At 40.4% G+C, this 23,734-nt stretch overlaps 1 protein-coding gene and 1 long non-coding RNA gene across 2 annotated transcripts; one reads left to right on the top strand and one right to left on the bottom strand.

The window, feature by feature from the left end:
- Nucleotides 1–3,978: 3,978 nt before the first annotated feature.
- Nucleotides 3,979–22,185, bottom strand: LOC116677799 (immunoglobulin lambda-1 light chain). The gene is made up of 8 exons (XM_032508052.1): nucleotides 22,010–22,185; nucleotides 21,597–21,915; nucleotides 21,501–21,505; nucleotides 20,597–20,647; nucleotides 5,023–5,331; nucleotides 4,502–4,570; nucleotides 4,209–4,216; nucleotides 3,979–4,136 (listed from the first exon to the last, which is right to left on the bottom strand). The coding sequence occupies exons 1-8, from the start codon at nucleotides 22,050–22,052 to the stop codon at nucleotides 3,990–3,992; spliced, it is 951 nt and encodes a 316-aa protein (XP_032363943.1). The 5' UTR covers nucleotides 22,053–22,185; the 3' UTR covers nucleotides 3,979–3,989.
- On the top strand, nucleotides 19,919–20,547 carry LOC116677800 (uncharacterized). Its single transcript, XR_004329059.1, has 2 exons — nucleotides 19,919–20,149; nucleotides 20,458–20,547. It is a non-coding gene; the product is annotated as an uncharacterized LOC116677800 (long non-coding RNA).
- Nucleotides 22,186–23,734: the final 1,549 nt, after the last annotated feature.

Genomic DNA, 23,734 nt, shown 5'->3' on the forward strand with positions numbered 1-23,734 from the left:
CTGCATGTGCAGTTTAAGGAGATTGTCCAATGTTCTCATTTCTGTAAAAAATGGTGGAACCAAATGCAGAGAGGAGGCAAAAGCAAAGTACAAAACGACCAAAGGAAGTACTGAGAAGGCAAAAAACTAATTCCAGGGATCAAGAAACGAGAACATGAATACAAAAACAAAAGGTGAACAAACCCAAAATAGAGGCAAAAAAAACAAGGAACCAGACTAGAACTAACACTGGGAGACGTGACACTACAAAGATCTGACCCAGGACAAGGAAAGCACAGAGACTAAATACAGGAAGGTAGGGAAACAGGTGGAAAACATCAAGTAATCATAGGAGCGGGAAAACACAGGAAGTAGAACTACAGACAAGACAAGACCGGAGGACCTTTGACCATCAGGACTCTCTCACTGTGCAATTAACTGATTAATAATCTACTTACATACATACCTGGAGACTAACTGATCTTCACTTATAATTCATACTAAAGGTCTTTTTATAGCTAAAGGTTCAATTGTTATTGTTGTTATTTTTATACAGTTTTTCTTCTCTGTTCTGTAGTTTTATACCTTTTTAGTAAGCTGCTGGAAATTCATTTCCTTGCGGGAGTCATCCCAAAAGGACCAATAAAGAGAGTCTAAGTGTAAAAATCTTTTCTCTGATGTAACTAATAGAAGAACAGTTATACCAGTAATACTTGTCGTTGACTGGTGTGTGTTTCTTTATCCACGAGATGTCACTGTTTTTACTTCACCAGTAAACAACAAGAGGTAAGAGCATCATCATGTCGTCATGGGCGACCATCCTCATCAGCATCACCTGGGTACCCTTGCACTTCCTGTGACTAACCACAGGGTGGAGCTCTCTCTCTGTGGTGGTTGCTGTCAGCACCGGCAGCAGACACACACACCCAGCATGGTACTGCACCTATCTATCTATCTATCTATCTATCTATCTATCTATCTATCTATTTCCCACAACATGTTAACACATTAACATGGAGGCTCTAGTTCTGCTTTTAGAGGTGCAGATGTGTTTTTGAGGGGGGGGGGGGACAACAAGAGGACTTGTTTGTTTGTCTCTGTGGTTTGGGTTCTGTGTCTGATCAATGATGACAGACGTAACGCTTATTTTTGGAAAATACTGCGGCCGTCTTCTTACACGTTGATGTGTATGTATAATAATGATGTATTACTACACATTCTTATTAATAATATCCATTGTTTTATTAATCTGAGTTTTAGTTAACGATTATTTATGATCTAACCTGCTCTCTGCTTCTGGTTCCTCAGATTCCCCGAGTCACCACAGCATGTCGAATTAATATTTAAAAATAAGTCATAGTACGTCGAAAATATTGGAAAAAAGTCATAGTATAGCATGTTCTAAAATAATTCTTAAATTATTATTAGTATAGGAGAAAAAAATGCAAAAAAATCATTGTATAATATGTCAAAATTATTACTAAAAGTCATAGTATAATATGTAGAAAAATTATGAAAATTTTTAGACTACTATGTCAAAAAAAGTCATAATACAGTATGGATGAAATATTCTAAAAGTCATAATACAGTACGGATTAAATATTCTAAAAAGTCATAATATGCAGAAAAAATGCAAAAATTCATAGTTTAGCATGTCAAAATTATTTAAAAAGTCATAGTATAATATGTAGAAAAGTTATAAAAATTCATAGAATACTATGTCAAATAAGTCAAAGTATAGTAGTAGTATAGTAGAATTTGTTTTGGAAAAATTCATAATATGTGCAAAAAAATGAAGTCATAGTAATATATGTAAAAAAAAATGAAAAAAGTCAAAAATGTTGAAAAAGTAGGTCGTAAAGAATGGAAAAAAAACTCATAGCATACTATGTCAAAAAAGTAGGAACATTCATAGAATACTATGTCAAATAAGTCATAGTATAATATGAAGAAAAACTATTCAGTATGTTGTACTATGGGAAAATACGAAAGTATCTGAAACATTTATTCCTTTTTTGTTTGCTTCATTCTTAAAAATAAACAGAACTATAACTTATGTGATGCTGTGGTTTGTATATTCTGCACATGGTTGTTTTATTCAGTAAATATTGATTTCCTGTTGATTTGAGCTGTTTGTTTCTCAGATTAATAACCAGATCCGAGCTGAGAGAGTGAGCCCTGAGCGCTGGACTCAAACCCGAGTCCCTGAATGGGGGTCTAACCGAGTGGAGGGTTGTAACGGTCGTTGTGTTGTTGATGTGAGAAAGGCTGCAGAGCAGAAACCCACACAGCCCGTCTGCTGCAGGAGAGGAAGTGGGGACTCGCTGTCAACAGCTTTATGATTTCTAATAACCACTGAGAACAGATTCATATCTGCTGGAAACACTCAGGAACTCCTCCTCCTCTCTGCAGCGGGGGGGCGTCTCTCTGCTGGTCTGGAAGCCTTTTTCCCACTGAGCCCTCCACCCAAACACAGTTTAACTGAGCCCAGAGACCAACAACGATGACCCCCCCCCCCCCCCCCCGGAGGTCACGTCCATGGACTTTATTCATGGAGATTTTAGCGTTCAAAGGTGAACTTTACAGTTTCTACTTGGATTTGATGAGAGTCCTCGTACAAACACGACAACACACATGAGTTTATGTCTCAGTGGTTAATGTCTGCAATGCAAATAAAGCATCTTCTTATTAAATATGATCTTATTTACATACAATGTTGTATGAGTCCGACTCTGAATGATAACTGAACAAAGCCCTGTGTAAAGAAATAGATTATAAAATATGGTTTAGCTCAGTTGGAAGAGTGGGCGCCCATATATAGAGGTTTACTCCTCAGCCGTAGGTTCGACTCTGACCTGCGACCTTTTGCTGCATATCATCCCCCCCCTCCCTCAGCTTTCATGTTTTTATCTGTCCTATGAAAAAATGTCCATGTAAAACAGGTGAGCTTTCTAGATTTAACAGGAATAACTTCATTAACAAGATTAATTAGAAACACTGGTTGCTGGTAGTTATTGTGAGCAGATAGTATTAATAGTAATAATAATTAAAGCTGCAAGCTCAGAAAGGCCCTCGCATCTCCTTGGCTGCCGGGTTTACTGGCGTATCCTTGCAACCGTGCATTTGTGTGACTCTCAGACACTGCAAATTGGGAAAGAAATGGACAGGAAGCTCGCTTTATTTTAGTCCACACACACAGATATGTCCGTTTCTATGACCTCGTGGGGTCCAATGAAAGGCAGCATCCTGATGGGATCCACCCTTTCTAAAGGGTCTAGAAACAAGATTTAAACTGATAAATTATTTTAATTGTATGTGAAAATGAACAGGACTTTAATTATCAAACACTCTGATATAAATTATAAATCTGAGTTTTGCTCCCCCCTGGGGACTACAGCTGACTTCCTGTCTGTCCTAGGGACCAGTCAAGTTATGTCTCTTACATCCAATCATCACCACTGCTGCACAGCTCCTGACAAGCATGTTGTTAGATTGAAACACATTAGAGTATATTCTTTAAAAATCCAAAATGTAAACAAGATGTTTTCAATGTTATGTTGTTGTTAATGCTGTTTTACTTAGTATGATTGGACAATACAAATAAGGTCATTTAAAAAATAAAAACATGTTTGTCAATCAATCTCCAATGACAAACATTAGACCTGCTTTACAAAGCTGCTTTTTACTGAATTTAAGGATTTAAATCCCTTATGTTTCTTCCAAAATGGATATGCCTCAACCTACTGTAAAAAAGGGACAAACATGACTCATCTTTAACAACCTTTATTCAAACGACCTTTGCATTTGTTTTTAACATTAGTCCAGTACATTCTACAAGCATATTTCTGCCTCTTATTGTAACTTTACAAGAAGCAAATGCACAAAAAACAGCAAAACCAACATGGCCCATCATGGCAGTAAAGGCTACGATTTTTTTTTTATATTGATAAATTGATATTCGTGAATATCAAAGAATCAAAGTATAAATGAGATGAATTGATGAGCAGAAATCAGTCTTCATATTTGCAATTGGTGGACGGTCTCTTGTTTCTGAGGATCATCAGCAGGGAGAGTCCACAGCAGAACACCAGACTCTTCACTATCAGCTGTGTGTACAGCAGACAGAACAACTTCACTTGGTACTGCAACTGGAAGGACACTGTCACACACACACACACATACACACACACACACACACACACACACACACACACACCACACACACACACTGAGTCAGACACTGGTTCATTATGTTCTACTATGCACATTTCATCAGAACATTATCGGATTTTATAGATATAATTTGGACTTTTCTGGACGGGACAACCATCTTCAAATGAAAACGGAGGTCGGTTTCAATTAATGTCAAAGGCCATTATTAAAAACAAACATTTTAGGGCCCTGCTTAGCTTTTCAGTTATGGAGCCAGGACAGTGTCTTTACATGTTGGTATTAGAAACTAAAGCTGAAGCCCAAAAGGAAACGTTGTTATTGGAGGAGAGGCAGCAGGTGATCTTACAGTCTCGCTGCAGAGCTAGCTGGTCTGGTGGATCTCTCTCTGGAGGACAGGAGGCTGCTGGAGCTGGAACCTCTGAAACAGAAGAGCAGTGAAATGGTTGGAGTTACAGTGACAAATGGCAGTCGTCTACTCCTCTGCGCTCTTTGACAGCATCTCCACATGAAGCTGAATCCCTGCTGAACACCGTCACCGAGCCTTCATCACAGTCATCTCTGTGTGTTGCTGTGGTTGTTGTACACAAAGCAACAGTTAGCAAGGCTGCTGTAGAGATGACAACTTTATCAAGAAGCTTATTGAAGCATAATATCAAGATGGAGGCTGTTTTCACATAATCCAGCAAGTTCTCCACCGCTGGAAAATAACTATGTTGCATGGCTGAATGTAAATGGGAATATTAGTGGAATATTCTCTTTATTTAGATATGTAAACAGCTTAGTCAGAAAATTGTGTTTTTCTGAATGAGAGATGAAATCGAGTTAAGTGAATTTAAGTAGTCAGTACTGAAGTCACCGAGCCTTCATTACCTGGTTCTGTGTGGGCCTCCACTGTCCCCCCCTCATGGTGGACGTAGCAGCGGTATTTATACGTGCTGTTCTCTTGCTGATGGAGCATCAAGATGGCGGCGGTGCGTCCCGACTCTCTGATCTCCAGCTGCTCTCCCTCAGCAGGGGGCAGCTCCTCCAGAGGACCGTCCTCCCTTCGTCTTTTCCAGGAGAACTGGACCAGAGGAGGAAACATGGCTGAGGCCAGACACAGCAGGGAGCTCTTCCCCTCCAGGGGGGCTCTGGGTGCTGCTGGGTACACGCTCACCACGGGCTTCACTACCGGCTCATCTGAAGTTAGACAGCAGCAACAAGCAGCACAGACACACATTCACACAGTCAACAGCAGCTCCCAGCAGCATGGGTTATAAAGACAATCATGGACAAACATTATGGATTAATGTCCACATTGCAAGTACATTGCAGCCCCCCCCCCCCAATACTTTCAGTGTCAGAACATGTTGCTATGGTGATTCCCTCAGAGAATTATCCAGAGATTTCCTACATTTTGACCAAAAATGATGTCTTAAGAGAGAAAACTGGAGGAGAGAGGCCAAATTGTTTGGGACAAAAATCAGTGAATAGTACTCCAGCTGCATGGTTATTTCATAGTTTCTATCAACAGTTGGTCTGATCACAGCCAACAATTGAAGTCCGATAGACTCCATAGTTACATGTCTGATTTCCTACATTACCACCAATAATGATGTCTGAAGAGTGAAAATTGGAGGAGAGAGAGCAATTTGATTGAAAAACGTTCAAATCGTATCGTACTGCCTCCACTCTAGCTCTCAACATTCCGCCACATACACACACATTGGAAAATCTGAGACGGTCTAAAAACGGGACGATACGTAAACTGGGATTTGGGAGACACCGTGCTTGATGTCTTAATGCCCATTCAGCCCAATAAACGCCAAAGTGTTGTCTTCGGTTTAAACTTTTAATCATGTTTCTACATTAAAGTATGGCGATGCAGCACGGTCCTAAAGAGGGGGGGTTTGGAGCAATGTTGAACATTTCCCATTCAAGTCAATTAGAAATCTTTTGCAGTTTTTTGCCAATTTTGTGAAAACCGCGTGGCAAATCTCATTGAAAAGTCATAGCACGCCATTCCCGATCATAACACACGTTTTGATGTATTGTGTGTGTGTGTGTTGGCAACGCTCCGTGACTAGTAGCGGGACAAAAAACAGGCGGAATAATAACTAGAAAATTCCGCAGAAATTTTATCAGTGTGCCTGCTATTGGGGCCCATCCACACACACACACACACAATGGAAACATCAGTTAGGAGTCAGTTGGTCAACATGGCCGCCAGGGAACAGGGTCATGATAGGGGTGTGTGTGTCTGAGCCGTTTTCAATGTGTTGTATTGGCAGTTGGTTCCCTAGCGTGAAAACTTTAAGTCTGATAGACTCCATAGTTACATGTCTGCGACCGGAACAAGATTCCCTACATTTTGACCAACTATGATGTCTAAAGAGTTAAAACTGGAGGAGAGAGAGACATTTGTTTGTTTCAGAGCATCGTCCTGCAGCCCCTCCCTCTGTCCTCTCAGTAACACAACCTGTTGCTATGGTGATTTCGTCAGAGAGGGAGCCAGATTTATTTTCCAATGTCTATATCTGCAGTTGGTGAGCCTAGCGCGAAAAGTTTTAGTCCGATAGACTCCATAGTTACATGTTTGCGATCGGCACAAGATTCCCTACATTTTGACCAACAAGGATGTCTAAAGAGTTAAAACTGGAGGAGAAAGAGCAATTTGTTTGGGGAAATAAATCATTGAATTTTCCTCCGGGTGCATGGTTTTGTCATGGTTTCTCGCGGCAGTTGGATCACAGCCAACAATTTAAGTTCGACAGACTCCATAGTTACATGTCTGCGACCGGAACAAGATTCTCTACATTTTGACCAATAATAAAGTCTGGAGACTAAAAATTGGAGGAGAGAGAGCATTTTGTTTGAGAAACTTCCAGAGATCCGTACCGCAGCCCACACTCTGTCCCCCACTCTAGCTCTGAACATTCCGCCACATACACACACATTGGAAAATCTGAGACGATCTGAAAACGGGACGAAACGTAAACGAGGATTTGGGAGAAACCGTGCTTGATATCTGAACGCCCATTCAGCCCAATAAACACCAAAGTCTGTCTTCGGTTTAAACTTTTAATCATGTTTCTACGTTAAAGTATGGCGATGCAGCACGGTCCCAAAGAGGGGGAGTTTTGAACGATGTTGAGCAATTTCCTGAACATTTCCCATTCAAGTCAATGAGAGATTTTGGCCGTATTTTTGCCGATTTCGGTAAAACCACGCGGCAAATCTGGTTGAAACTACATAGCACACCATTCCCGATCAATACCCACATGTCAGTGTAATGTGTTGCGCGTGTTGGCAACGCTTTGGGACTAGTAGCGAGACGAAATTTGGCGGAAGATGGAGAATAAGAAATAACTAGAAAATTCCGCAGAAATTTTATCAGTGTGCCTACTACTTGGTGCACATCCGAACAGCAAATAAACTTAATAAAAAATAAGTGTCTTAACCCTTCAGAGATATAACTCTTTAAAACCTATTTAAGATGTTAGGACGTGTGTGTGTGTCTGTCTGTGTGTGTGTGTCTGAGAGAGAGGGAGACAGATGGATGTCCACAGACAGACATACAAAGTATGGTTGCCTGGTTACTAAGGACCAATAGGAAGCCTTTCATCTCTGTGATGTCATCTCTTTGATATGTAGTCAGTTAACGACTGCACCTGGCACCAACTGTTACCAGCTATTAAGAGACTGATCAAGCTCTCAAACAAATGATCATATCACCAAAAGGATACAAGATATCAATTAATTGAGGTGCTCGTGGGCACCACAAGGCCCTTGTGAACGTATTGATATAAAATTATGTGGATAAACTTAAAATGTGGGCGTATCAGCGATGTAAAAAAGTCCTTCGCTCTGCGTTTGCTCAGAAATGCGGACGATGTTTACCATTACAGTGAATGGAGGAAAATGTGGAACTGTTCTCATTTGAAAGGTTGCTGAGCGGAAAGTATACATCATATCACATAAATGAGCACATTCGATGAAACTAGACAAGAATACCTACGTTTTGATGTATAAATTGTCCATGACAAGTTAGAATTGTTGGCGTGGGAGCAAGTTATAGAGAAAAAAAAAAGATAACTTTTTTAGTCTCCCCACTCTGTCCCCCACTCTAGCTCCGAACATTCCGCCACATACACACACATTGGAAAATCTGAACCGGTCTGAAAACGGGACGATACGTAAAACTGGGATTGGGAGAAACCGTGCTTGATATCTGAACGCCCATTCAGCGCAATAAACACCAAAGTCTTGTCTTCGGTTTAAACTTTTAATCATGGTTCTACGTTAAAGTATGGCGACACAGCATGGTGCCAAAGGGGGGGCGTTTTTGAGCAATGTTGAGCGATTTCCCGAACATTTCCCATTCAAGTCAATGAGAAAAGTTTGCCGGTTTTTTGCCGATTTCGGTAAAACCACGCGGCAAATCTCTTAGAAAAATCATAGCACCATTCCCGATCATTACCCACATTTCGGTGTAATGTGTTGCGCGTGTTGGCAACGCTTTGGACTAGTAGCGGGACGAAATTTGGCGGAGTGAAGAATAATATAATAATAATAATAATAAGTAGGGCAATAGTCATTGTGCGAGTGTGCTGCTTATGCAGCACCTCGGCACACTGAACTAGAAAATTCCGCAGAAATTTTATCAGTGTGCCTACTACTTGGTGCACATCCGAACAGCAAATAAACTTAAATAAAATAATAAGTGTCTTAACCCTTCAGAGATATAACTCTTTAAACCTATTAAGATGTTAGGACGTGTGTGTGTGTCTGTCTGTGTGTGTCTGAGAGAGAGGGAGACAGATGGATGTCCACAGACAGACATACAAAGTATGGTTGCCTGGTTACTAAGGACCAATAGGAAGCCTTTCATCTCTGTGATGTCATCTCTTTGATATGTAGTCAGTTAACGACTGCACCTGGCACCAACTGTTACCAGCTATTAAGAGACTGATCAAGCTCTCAAAACAATGATCATATCACCAAAAGGATACAAGATATCAATTAATTGAGGTGCTCGTGGGCACCACAAGGCCCTTGTGAACGTATTGATATAAAATTTATGTGGATAAACTTTAAAATGTGGGCGTATCAGCGATGTAAAAAAGTCCTTCGCTCTGCGTTTTGCTCAGAAATGGGACGATGTTTACCATTACAGTGAATGGAGGAAAATGTGGAACTGTTCTCATTTGAAAGGTTGCTGAGCGGAAAGTACATCATATCACATAAATGAGCACATCGATGAAACTAGACAAGAATACCTACGTTTTGATGTATAAATTGTCCATGACAAGTTAGAATTGTTGGCGTGGGAGCAAGTTATAGAGAAAAAAAAAGATAACTTTTTTAGTCTCCCCACTCTGTCCCCCACTCTAGCTGCGAACATTCCGCCACATACACACACATTGGAAATCTGAACCGGTCTGAAAACGGGACGATACGTAAAACTGGGATTTGGGAGAAACCGTGCTTGATATCTGAACGCCCATTCAGCGCAATAAACACCAAAGTCTTGTCTTCGGTTTAACTTTTAATCATGTTCTACGTTAAAGTATGGCGACACCAGCATGGTGCCAAAGGGGGGCGTTTTTGAGCAATGTTGAGCGATTTCCCGAACATTCCCATTCAAGTCAATGAGAAAAGTTTGCCGTTTTTTTGCCGATTTCGGTAAAACCACGCGGCAAATCTCTTAGAAAAATCATAGCACACCATTCCGATCATTACCCACATTTCGGTGTAATGTGTTGCGCGTGTTGGCAACGCTTTGGGACTAGTAGCGGGACGAAATTGGCGGAAGATGGAGAATAAGAAATAATAATAATAATAATAAGTATGGGCAATAATAATCATTGTGCGATTGCTGCTTATGCAGCACATCGGCACACTGAACTAGAAAATTCCGCAGAAATTTTATCAGTGTGCCTACTACTTGGTGCACATCCGAACAGCAAATAAACTTAATAAAAAAATAAAAGGTCTTAACCCTTCAGAGATATAACTCTTTAAAACCTATTTAAGATGTTAGGACGTGTGTGTGTGTCTGTCTGTGTGTGTGTCTGAGAGAGAGGGAGACAGATGGATGTCCACAGACAGACATACAAAGTATGGTTGCCTGGTTACTAAGGACCAATAGGAAGCCTTTCATCTCTGTGATGTCATCTCTTTGATATGTAGTCAGTTAACGACTGCACCTGGCACCAACTGTTACCAGCTTAAGAGACTGATCAAGCTCTCAAACAAATGATCATATCACCAAAAGGATACAAGATATCAATTAATTGAGGTGCTCGTGGGCACCACAAGGCCCTGTGAACGTATTGATATAAAATTATGTGGATAAACTTTAAAATGTGGGCGTATCAGCGATGTAAAAAAGTCCTTCGCTCTGCGTTTTGCTCAGAAATGCGGACGATGTTTACCATTACAGTGAATGGAGGAAAATGTGGAACTGTTCTCATTTGAAAGGTTGCTGAGCGGAAAGTATACATCATATCACATAAATGAGCACATTCGATGAAACTAGACAAGAATACCTACGTTTTGATGTATAAATTGTCCATGACAAGTTAGAATTGTTGGCGTGGGAGCAAGTTATAGAGAAAAAAAAAAGATAACTTTTTTAGTCTCCCCACTCTGTCCCCCACTCTAGCTCCGAACATTCCGCCACATACACACACATTGGAAAATCTGAACCGGTCTGAAAACGGGACGATACGTAAACTGGGATTTGGGAGAAACCGTGCTTGATATCTGAACGCCCATTCAGCGCAATAAACACCAAAGTCTTGTCTTCGGTTTAAACTTTTAATCATGTTTCTACGTTAAAGTATGGCGACACAGCATGGTGCCAAAGGGGGGGCGTTTTTGAGCAATGTTGAGCGATTTCCCGAACATTTCCCATTCAAGTCAATGAGAAAAGTTTGCCGGTTTTTTGCCGATTTCGGTAAAACCACGCGGCAAATCTCTTAGAAAAATCATAGCACACCATTCCCGATCATTACCCACATTTCGGTGTAATGTGTTGCGCGTGTTGGCAACGCTTTGGGACTAGTAGCGGGACGAAATTTGGCGGAAGATGAAGAATAATAATAACTAGAAAATTCCGCAGAAATTTTATCAGTGTGCCTGCTACTTGGTGCACATCCGAACAGCAAATAAACTTAATAAAAAATAATAAGTGTCTTAACCCTTCAGAGATATAACTCTTTAAAACCTATTTAAGATGTTAGGACGTGTGTGTGTGTCTGTCTGTGTGTGTGTGTCTGAGAGAGAGGGAGACAGATGGATGTCCACAGACAGACATACAAAGTATGGTTGCCTGGTTACTAAGGACCAATAGGAAGCCTTTCATCTCTGTGATGTCATCTCTTTGATATGTAGTCAGTTAACGACTGCACCTGGCACCAACTGTTACCAGCTATTAAGAGACTGATCAAGCTCTCAAACAAATGATCATATCACCAAAAGGATACAAGATATCAATTAATTGAGGTGCTCGTGGGCACCACAAGGCCCTTGTGAACGTATTGATATAAAATTTATGTGGATAAACTTTAAAATGTGGGCGTATCAGCGATGTAAAAAAGTCCTTCGCTCTGCGTTTTGCTCAGAAATGCGGACGATGTTTACCATTACAGTGAATGGAGGAAAATGTGGAACTGTTCTTTTGAAAGGTTGCTGAGCGGAAAGTATACATCATATCACATAAATGAGCACATTCGATGAAACTAGACAAGAATACCTACGTTTTGATGTATAAATTGTCCATGACAAGTTAGAATTGTTGGCGTGGGAGCAAGTTATAGAGAAAAAAAAAAGATAACTTTTTAGTCTCCCCACTCTGTCCCCCACTCTAGCTCCGAACATTCCGCCACATACACACACATTGGAAAATCTGAACCGGTCTGAAAACGGGACGATACGTAAACTGGGATTTGGGAGAAACCGTGCTTGATATCTGAACGCCCATTCAGCGCAATAAACACCAAAGTCTTGTCTTCGGTTTAAACTTTTAATCATGTTTCTACGTTAAAGTATGGCGACACAGCATGGTGCCAAAGGGGGGGCGTTTTGAGCAATGTTGAGCGATTTCCCGAACATTTCCCATTCAAGTCAATGAGAAAAGTTTGCCGGTTTTTTGCCGATTTCGGTAAAACCACGCGGCAAATCTCTTAGAAAAATCATAGCACACCATTCCCGATCATTACCCACATTTCGGTGTAATGTGTTGCGCGTGTTGGCAACGCTTTGGGACTAGTAGCGGGACGAAATTTGGCGGAAGATGGAGAATAAGAATAATAATAATGAACTAGAAAATTCCGCAGAAATTTTATCAGTGTGCCTACTACTTGGTGCACATCCGAACAGCAAATAAACTTAATAAAAAATAATAAGTGTCTTAACCCTTCAGAGATATAACTCTTAAAACCTATTTAAGATGTTAGGACGTGTGTGTGTGTCTGTCTGTGTGTGTGTCTGAGAGAGAGGGAGACAGATGGATGTCCACAGACAGACATACAAAGTATGGTTGCCTGGTTACTAAGGACCAATAGGAAGCCTTTCATCTCTGTGATGTCATCTCTTTGATATGTAGTCAGTTAACGACTGCACCTGGCACCAACTGTTACCAGCTATTAAGAGACTGATCAAGCTCTCAAACAAATGATCATATCACCAAAAGGATACAAGATATCAATTAATTGAGGTGCTCGTGGGCACCACAAGGCCCTTGTGAACGTATTGATATAAAATTTATGTGGATAAACTTTAAAATGTGGGCGTATCAGCGATGTAAAAAAGTCCTTCGCTCTGCGTTTTGCTCAGAAATGCGGACGATGTTTACCATTACAGTGAATGGAGGAAAATGTGGAACTGTTCTCATTTGAAAGGTTGCTGAGCGGAAAGTATACATCATATCACATAAATGAGCACATTCGATGAAACTAGACAAGAATACCTACGTTTTGATGTATAAATTGTCCATGACAAGTTAGAATTGTTGGCGTGGGAGCAAGTTATAGAGAAAAAAAAAAGATAACTTTTTTAGTCTCCCCACTCTGTCTCCCACTCTAGCTCCGAACATTCCGCCACATACACACACATTGGAAAATCTGAGCCGGTCTGAAAACGGGACGATACGTAAACTGGGATTTGGAGAAACCGTGCTTGATATCTGAACGCCCATTCAGCGCAATAAACACCAAAGTCTTGTCTTCGGTTTAAACTTTTAATCATGTTTCTACGTTAAAGTATGGCGACACAGCATGGTGCCAAAGGGGGGGCGTTTTTGAGCAATGTTGAGCGATTTCCCGAACATTTCCCATTCAAGTCAATGAGAAAAGTTTGCCGGTTTTTTGCCGATTTCGGTAAAACCACGCGGCAAATCTCTTAGAAAAATCATAGCACACCATTCCCGATCATTACCCACATTTCGGTGTAATGTGTTGCGCGTGTTGGCAACGCTTGGGACTAGTAGCGGGACGAAATTTGGCGGAAGATGGAGAATAAGAAATAATAATAATAATAATAAGTATGGGCAATAAGTATGCTGGCAGCACATCGGACACTGAATAATAATAAGTATGGGCAAAATAGTCATTGTGCCGAGTGCTGCTTATGCAGCACCTCGGCACACTGACTAGAAAATTCCGCAGAAATTTATCAGTGTGCCTACTACTTGGTGCACATCCGAACAGCAAATAAACTTAATAAAAAATAATAGTGTCTTAACCCTTCAGAGATATAACTCTCTTAAAACCTATTTAAGATGTTAGGACGTGTGTGTGTGTCTGTCTGTGTGTGTGTCTGAGAGAGAGGGAGACAGATGGATGTCCACAGACAGACATACAAAGTATGGTTGCCTGGTTACTAAGGACCAATAGGAAGCCTTTCATCTCTGTGATGTCATCTCTTTGATATGTAGTCAGTTAACGACTGCACCTGGCACCAACTGTACCAGCTATTAAGAGACTGATCAAGCTCTCAAACAAATGATCATATCACCAAAAGGATACAAGATATCAATTAATTGAGGTGCTCGTGGGCACCACAAGGCCCTTGTGAACGTATTGATATAAAATTTATGTGGATAAACTTTAAAATGTGGGCGTATCAGCGATGTAAAAAAGTCCTTCGCTCTGCGTTTTGCTCAGAAATGCGGACGATGTTTACCATTACAGTGAATGTAGGAAATGTGGAACTGTTCTCATTTGAAAGGTTGCTGAGCGGAAAGTATACATCATATCACATAAATGAGCACATTCGATGAAACTAGACAAGAATACCTACGTTTTGATGTATAAATTGTCCATGACAAGTTAGAATTGTTGGCGTGGGAGCAAGTTATAGAGAAAAAAAAAGATAACTTTTTTAGTCTCCCCACTCTGTCCCCCACTCTAGCTGCGAACATTCCGCCACATACACACACATTGGAAAATCTGAACCGGTCTGAAAACGGGACGATACGTAAACTGGATTTGGGAGAAACCGTGCTTGATATCTGAACGCCCATTCAGCGCAATAAACACCAAAGTCTTGTCTTCGGTTAAACTTTTAATCATGTTTCTACGTTAAAGTATGGCGACACAGCATGGTGCCAAAGGGGGGCGTTTTTGAGCAATGTTGAGCGATTTCCCGAACATTTCCCATTCAAGTCAATGAGAAAAGTTTGCCGTTTTTTTGCCGATTTCGGTAAAACCACGCGGCAAATCTCTTAGAAAAATCATAGCACACCATTCCCGATCATTACCCACATTTCGGTGTAATGTGTTGCGCGTGTTGGCAACGCTTTGGGACTAGTAGCGGGACGAAATTTGGCGGAAGATGGAGAATAAGAAATAATAATAATAATAATAAGTATGGGCAATAATAATCATTGTGCCGATTGCTGCTTATGCAGCACATCGGCACACTGAACTAGAAAATTCCGCAGAAATTTTATCAGTGTGCCTGCTATTGGGGCCCATCCACACACACACACACACAATGGAAACGTCAGTTAGGAGTCAGTTGGTCAACATGGCCGCCAGGGAACAGGGTCATGATAGGGGTGTGTGTGTCTGAGCCGTTTTCAATGTGTTGTATTGGCAGTTGGTTCCCTAGCGTGAAAATTTTAAGTCTGATAGATTCCATAGTTACATGTCTGCGACCGGAACAAGATTTCCTACATTTTGACCAACTATGATGTATAAAGAGATAGAACTGGAGGAGAGAGAGCAATTTGTTTGTTTCAGAGCATCGTCCTGCAGCCCCTCCCTCTGTCCTCTCAGTATCAGAACCTGTTGCTATGGTGATTTACTCAGAGTACGGGCCAGAGTCTTTCTTTCATTGTCTATATCTGCAGTTGGTGAGCCTAGCGCGAAAAGTATTACTCCGATAGACTCCATAGTTACATGTCTGCGATTGGAACAAGATTCCCTACATTTTGACCAACTAGGATGTATAAATAATTAAAACTGGAGGAGAGAGAGACATTTGTTTGGGAAATAAATCATTGAATCGTGCCCCAGCTTTATGATTTTTTCCTGATTTCTCTCGACAGTTGGTAGATCACAGCCAACAATTTAAGTCCGACAGACTCCATAGTTACATGTCTGCGACCGGAACAAGATTCCCTACATTTTGACCATATGAAGTCTGCAGAGTTAAAACTGGAGGAGAGAGAGACATTTGTTCGGGAAACTTCCAGAGATCTGTACCCCAGCCCCTCACTCTGTCCCCCACTCTAGCTCTGAACATTCCGCCACATACACACACATTGGAAAATCTGAGCCGGTCTGAAAACGGGACGATACGTAAACTGGGATTCTGGAGAACCCGTGCTTGATATCTGAACGCCCATTCAGCCCAGTAAAGCCCAAAGTCTTGTCTTCGGTTTAAACTTTTAATCATGTTTCTACGTTAAAGTATGGCGACACAGCACGGTCCCAAAGAGGGGGCATTTTGAGCGATTTCCCAAACATTTCCCATTCATGTCTATGGGACATTTTTTGCCGTATTTTTGCCGATTTCGGTAAAACCACGCGGCAAATCTGGTTGAAACTACATAGCCCGCCATTCCCGATCAATACCCACATTTCGGTGTAATGTGTTGCGCGTGTTGGCAACGCTTTGGGACTAGTAGTGGGACAAAAAACAGGCGGAATAATAATAATAATAATAATAATAACTAGAAAATTCCGCAGAAATTTTATCAGTGTGCCTGCTATTGGGGCCCATCCACACACACACACACAATGGAAACATCAGTTAGGAGTCAGTTGGTCAACATGGCCGCCAGGGAACAGGGTCATGATAGGGGTGTGTGTCTGAGCCGTTTTCAATGTGTTGTATTGGCAGTTGGTTCCCTAGCGTGAAAACTTTAAGTCTGATAGACTCCATAGTTACATGTCTGCGACCAGAACAAGATTTCCTACATTTTGACCAGAAATTATGTCTGAGAATTAAAACTGGAGGAGAGAAGCAGTTTGTTTGTTTCAGAGCATCGTCCTGCAGCCCCTCCCTCTGTCCTCTCAACATCAGAACCTGTTGCTATGGTGATTTCGTCAGAGAGGGAGCCAGATTTTTTTTCCAATGTTGTCGATCTGCAGTTGGTGAGCCTAGCGCGAAAAGTTTTACTCCGATAGACTCCATAGTTACATGTCTGTGATCGGCACAAGATTTTACATGTTGACCAACTATGATGTCTAAAGAGGTAAAACTGGAGGAGAAAGAGACATTTGTTTGGGAGAAAAAAATCATTGAATCAGACTCCATGCATGGTTTTCTCATGATTTCTCGCGACAGTTGGTAGATCACAGCAAACAATTTAAGTCCGATAGACTCCATAGTACATGTCTGCGACCTGAACAAGATTTCCTACATTTCGACCAAAACTTATGTCTGAAGAATTAAAACTGGAGGAGAGAGAGACATTTGTTTGTTTCAGAGCATCGTCCTGCAGCCCCTCCCTCTGTCCTCTCAGAAACAGAACCTGTTGCTATGGTGATTTTCTCAGAGTACGGGCCAGAGTCTTTCTTTCAATGTCTATATCTGCAGTTGGTGAGCCTAGCGCGAAAAGTATTACTCCGATAGACTCCATAGTTACATGTCTGCGATCGGCACAAGATTCCCTACATTCTCACCAACTATGATGTCTAAAGAATTAAAACTGGAGGAGAGAGAGCAATTTGTTTGGGGAAAAAAAATCATTGAATCGGACTCAATGCATGGTTTTTTCATGGTTTCTGTCGACAGTTGGTAGATCACAGCCAACAATTTAAGTCCGACAGACTCCATAGTTACATGTCTGCGACCGGAACAAGATTCCCTACATTCTGACCAATAATGAAGTCTGAAGATTTAAAACTGGAGGAGAGAGAGAGCAATTTGTTCGGAAACTTCCAGAAATCCGTACCGCAGGCCCTCACTCTGTCCCCCACTCTAGCTCTGAACATTCCGCCACATACACACACATTAGAAAATCTGAGCCGGTCTGAAAACGGGACGATACGTAAACTGGGATTTGGGAGAAACCGTGCTTGATATCTGAACGCCCATTCAGCCCAATAAAGCCCAAAGTCTTGTCTTCGGTTTAAACTTTTAATCATGTTTCTACGTTAAGTATGGCGATGCAGCACGGTCCCAAAGAGAGGGAGTTTTGAGCGATGTTGAACCATTTCCCGAACATTTCCCATTCATGTCTATGGGACATTTTTGGCCGTATTTTTGCCGATTTCGGTAAAACCACGCGGCAAATCTTGTTGAAAAGTCATAGCCCGCCATTCCCGATCAATACCCACATTTCGGTGTAATGTGTTGCGCGTGTTGGCAACGCTTTGGGACTAGTAGTGGGACAAAAAACAGGCGGAATAATAATAATAAGTATGGGCAATAATAGTCATTGTGCCGAGTGCTGCTATTGCAGCACCTCGGCACACTGAATAAGTATGGGCAATAATAGTCATTGTGCCGAGTGCTGCTATTGCAGCACCACGGCACACTGAATAAGTATGGGCAATAATAATCATTGTGCCGATTGCTGCTTATGCAGCACATCGGCACACTGAATAATAAGTATGGGCGATAATAGTCATTGGGCAATAGCAGCAATCGGCACACTGAACAATCATTGTTGTCCCATGGCCCGGGGTAAGTAAAACATCACATCTGGAAAGTAAATGGCAAGAGTTATTACAGCAAGAGTGGGACGTGCGTCATGTTTCATCTGTCCCTCCTGGACGGGATGAAGGAAACAGCATGGGGGGAGGGGGGGGACTATGAAACATACAGTTAACTTCCCATAACTTTAATATTTTACTATATACATTTCAAGGTGTTATTATAGATAGATTGTTGCAGGACTATGCGTCTTTGTGAATGTCTGTTAATGACTAATTGCCGTCATCGTGAAGCGCGAATGAAGCTGTCATTGGAATATCCACTTTGGATGAGTCGGCCGTTTTTAACAGCATGTTTTTTTCATTTATATCATGTTTTATTGTGGAATATGTTGTTTCACTAGGTTTTTACGTGGGTTAGACCACCGGACATCCAAATTACGCACCCCCCCCCCCTTCATCTTTCTAAAACTGCTTTTCAATGTCTCACCTCCATAAATTATTGTACAAACAATAAACAGATATTTTTGCATTTACTTAAAATCCTTGGAGTTATAGCCAGGTCGGGGACACATGTCCTTACAGCCTGTTTGCTTCAACAAAAACAACAAAAAAGATTTATATAATTTATATTCTTAAAAACAGATAGAAATCACTGTCTCTCCGGTAAATTTAGTAATAGTAATTAGATTTTCAGTATGAACTTTAACTCATCTATGACACTGTTCATGATGAGCTAGACATTTCATATAAAGATAAAATTTAACAAGTTATTTGAGTCTTTGTTCTTATTTGATAACCACTAATGAAAAACTATTTGTATCGGACCGAATACAGTTTCTCTTCAAAGGAGTAGAAATTATTTTTACGTCAGAAAATCAATAACCCTCATTCATATAGAATTATACCTAATATTAGACTTAAAAAGCAGAAATTATGAATTATTTTGACTAATAGTTAAGATCAGAGGAATGAAAGAGTGTTGAAAAAATATATATTTTTGTGGTAATTTGGTTAAAAAGAAACTCATATTTCAGATATAGACATTTATTAAAGGGTCAGATTTGACCCTTTAAAAAACAGGAGAGTTAATAAGTTGAGTTAATGTTTCACAAAATGTTTCCCTGGTCTCTGGATATTGTTTGGATTTAACATTTTTGTCACTTTATGTCTTTGTTGTCAATTGTTTGTGTTTTATCTCCCATTTCGTCATTTTATTTTGTCATAATAAAATAATTTACATATTTATCCCTGATTGTAAATTAACATAATTATAAAATGTATTTTCACACAAAGAAAGTGCCGTAGAGTTAACTTTTAAAATAAATTACATTTATCTTTTTATAATCTACATTTATCATTTTATTACTATAATACTCAATACATATAACAATTATTTACCATCTTATATTTTACTGTAAGAGCTTCAGAAACAAATCAATATATCGGTAATTTCATAGTTTTTTTCACAACAATTTCACCTTTAATAAAGAATTATAATAAAATGTTGAAATTATGTTAATCTTCAATTACTATTTACTTCAAATGCGTTAACATGCATGTACATCTCTTTCTTCCAAAAATGTAGAAATATATCTTCCACTAAAAGACAAATGTACCTTCATGTAAAATACAATTGCCTATAAATTGTTTTATAAAATTATCCTAAACAATATAAAGTTATACTCTTTATCAAATACAGTTATAGACATATATTAGGTTATGTTTAACATCATATATTATCGTATTGCTGATTTTCTGAGAGGATCAGAGACTGTATGTTTCTAACATTTCATCAAACCTTTTCTATAAATCAGTTTAATCTGCTGCAGAAATAAAGAATAACTGGAGCTGTGCCGTGAGATTTCAACATGTTTCCAGGAACTAGGAACCTGTTTTATGTAGTTTAAGAACATTTTACAGTCCCCTCTATAGCCTCCAGAGGAGATCTGAGATGTTTTATTTATCATTTAACTTTTATTTTGAACCCAACTCAAGGAATTTGTTGTTTTTCAGCGTAGTTCAGAGTTGATCTAATGCTGCTTACAATGCATTCCTATCCCTTAGAAAACAACAACTGATTATTTAGGAGGAAATGTTTCTTTATGTACAGCATCAAACCAAAAATACTGGAAGTATTTAACGTAGTGGTAGTACCGTTGGATCCCTTTTAAAGTCAAACCTTGCTTAAAAAGTTCTTCAGATATTAAAGCAATCGCTGCACGGCTGCAAGAATTCTCTTCTAATGATGAAACAACCAACATGTGAAGCCTGAAGCAGCAGAAACTCATTAAAACACATTTTCATCTGTTCATTAAAATACCTGAAGGACATTAAATGTTAATTCTTACCTGTTACAACCAGTTTAGTTCCAGAGCCAAAGATCAAGTAGTACCATCGTCCTTCTCCCACAGTGAAACTGAGTGATACAAAAACCTGTCTGCTGCTGAGAGCGTCTGCTGAGGTGAACCAGTCCAAATTATGAACCAGTTTCATATTCCAGCTCCATGATGTTTCTCTAATGTTCATATTAACATGACTGTCTCTTCTTCTCTGTCCTTTTTAGACACACTAGCAGAGTGTCTCTGTGGATCGTTGGTTCAGACGTTCATGTTCCTCAGAGGATGAATCCTACTGACTTTGATACGTTTTAATCCAGAAAAATCATCAGATCACATCTTTATATTGTCCATTTTTATAAATTCAATATCTGTGTGTTGCAATGTAGTCTTGTTTTTATCTGAAGAACGAGTTGTGATCCTCCAACTTTTTAAATAACACACGTGTTATAGTCTAAATATTTGTTGTCACATACAGCAAACATCTCCTCACTATCTGCTAGCTGCCAGTCCCTGTCTGTTAATTATTTGTATAGTTTCCTGTTTCAGATCTTTTATTATTGTTTCTCTGTGTTGTTAGAAAAGAAACTTCAGTTCAGTTCAGTGTGTTTGTGACCAGTGTTAGACAACTTACTCAGGAAGTGGAATCAGTTACTTGTTAGTTATTACTACTTAAAAAGTAATATTACCTTACACATAACTTAGTGTCAAAAGTTTTTAGTATTTAATTATTATACTTGTTATATTACTTCCTAACTGGATTAATAAATAATATAATTACTGTTTTGGAACTTGTAATACCTTACACTACTCATTACTGGGTAAAGTATCCTAATAATACAAGAGTAATATATTACTTAGTAATGCGTTAACACTGTTAGTGACTCTGGCTGAGATGGAGGGGGAACATGTGAACCTGGGCTGTGGTCGGCTGATCTCTTCCTGTCTCCAACACTGGTTGACATCTGTTCATCTGGAGGTTTTTGTTCAGGCTGCAGGGATCAGGTCTCACTGTGGGACCCAACAGGAGCAGTAGTAGGAGGCTGAATGATCCAGTTTAACTTTCTGGATCTGCAACTCCCAGCCGTTCTGTTTATTCACAGCTGAGAAATCATCTTCCTGAGGATGATTGTATCTCTTATCTATGCCACCATTAGGCCGGTTAATACGCAGAATCCTTGTGAATGTTTCTGTGTCTCTCTTCTGGAACCAGTTTACAAAACTACCATCACACTTCTCAGTGCCTCGACAGCTGAAGGAGACGTCTCCACCAACTCTCCTGGTCAATGTTAAATCCTCCTGAATCAGCTGTGTTGCCATGGCAGCCAGCGCTGTAGAGAAACAGACAGGTAGATGAAGGTGAGCGTGACCCAGTGTGTGTTACAGGTGGAGTTTTCCGGCTCCTGATTGGCTGGAAACACTCACCTGAACCCAGACAGCACAGAGCAGCAGCTGGGAGGAGAAGCATTTTGTTCCGTGGTGTTTCCTGTGGGGAACCTGGGGAGAAGTGGAGCTCTGATGCAGCTGAGGCCAAACAAGGACGAGCTGTGAGATCAGACGAGGGCCACGTGGTCCTAACAGCTCCTCACATCTCCCATCAGCCCCTGCTGCGGTACTTTTGGTACTTTTAGATTGTGTTGCTCGTCAAACTCAGTAATTCTGTTTGTGTTAAATCTTCAAATGTCTGTTATGGAAAGAAGAAGCTGAAGGATTTCTGGTCATGGTTTTAAGGTATTTTTCTAAATGATTATAGTTTCCTAGACAACATTGGAAATACAAAACTCCTGAACTATGACTTTAACCCGTAAACGTCCCATTTGTGTAACTGAGTGTATATTAGACATAAAAGCTCAGCATCACTAATGTATTTAGTGTCCTGTTGTTCAGTCTCTCCATTAAAGCTACGTGATGTTGGACTGAGGGAAATATCTGAATGGAACATTTCTACATGACTGCTGCTTCATTTTAGACACATTTCACCAACATCCAGCCGGACAGAGTTGGTATTTCTGTAAACTTTGGGCTCTCCACTAGAATCTGAGATGAAGTTCAGAGGGTTAGTTTGTAAAGACGGAGCCAGCGGAGGGCTCAGAAGAGTTTAATCCAGGTGTTGTTATCATATCTGAAGTAGTGGCTCCGGTGCTGCTCTCTGGAAGGAGCTCAGGGCTCTGATCTCTACTTCCTCCATGTTGAGGTCAGCCACCAAATGAGACACTGAGAAACCACCACAGCTGCACTTCTGCCTGTAACAGCACTCGCTGGATCTGAAACTGGGGGAGGGGGGGGCAACAAGTCCTCCAAATGAAATGACAGGAAATGTATTTTTGTATCTGACCTTTAAAACGACACAGACGTGTTTCAAGATTATTTGTCTCATGCATAGTCATACACTTACAACCAGCAGAGACATGAATTCCTGACTCCTGTTCTATGGTTTTAACAGAACCTTAAAAGTCATTTAAGGACATTAGACGCTGTAGTCTGAGGGTTTTGAGTGAGTGACGTGCACCGACAACACCAAACTAATTCCTAAAAAATAAAGCGTACCTTACAATAAAGCTTTTATTGATGGTGAGGCTGCTGTGGAGAATCAAACCGTCCCACTGCTGTCCTCTAGTGTCTCCAACAACACTCGGTTCCAAACTGTCCTGCTGACGTCCCAATAACTCCTCCATTCATCCTCCAGTCTCTGTTCTTCCCCAGGTTGATTACACCTTTTCTCAGTCGCTTTGGTTCATTTCTCACATCACAACTGAAATCCTCCAAACTTCCCGTTCCATCTTCTCATCATCGGGTCACTTCACATCAAAAAGACGTTTCTCATTTCTTTGAACAAGTTGCAAATGATTGTGTACATTATCAACTGCTTATAGAGCCAAGTCACCAGTGGGCCCTGTTTCCATCCAGGGGTCAGTGTGGACATGGTGGAGGATCAGAAATACCCGGGAGACCACTTAGACAACAAAGTGGACTGGACCAAGAACACCCAGGCCCTCTACAGGAAGGACCAAAGCCGTCAAATGATTGTGTTCAATTCTCTGCTGTTTCCTACATTATCAACTGCTTATGTCATGTTGATCAAAATGTGTTATAATGGGTCTTGAATAGTCTCACCCCCCCCCCCCCCCACAACATTTAGGCAACATTTTA

Source organism: Etheostoma spectabile, unplaced genomic scaffold (assembly GCF_008692095.1).
Source record: "Etheostoma spectabile isolate EspeVRDwgs_2016 unplaced genomic scaffold, UIUC_Espe_1.0 scaffold00005828, whole genome shotgun sequence".
Lineage (NCBI taxonomy): Eukaryota > Metazoa > Chordata > Actinopteri > Perciformes > Percidae > Etheostoma > Etheostoma spectabile.

Coding starts and splice junctions, on each gene's coding strand:
- LOC116677799 (XM_032508052.1), bottom strand. CDS start 22,052: ATGCTTCTCCTCCCAGCTGCTGCTCTGTGCTGTCTGGGTTCAG. Junction 5,332..20,596: donor AACTAAACTGGTTGTAACAG/GTAAGAATTAAC, acceptor GTCTAACTTCAG/ATGAGCCGGTAGTGAAGCCC. Junction 4,571..5,022: donor GGAGGCCCACACAGAACCAG/GTAATGAAGGCT, acceptor CTTCTGTTTCAG/AGGTTCCAGCTCCAGCAGCC.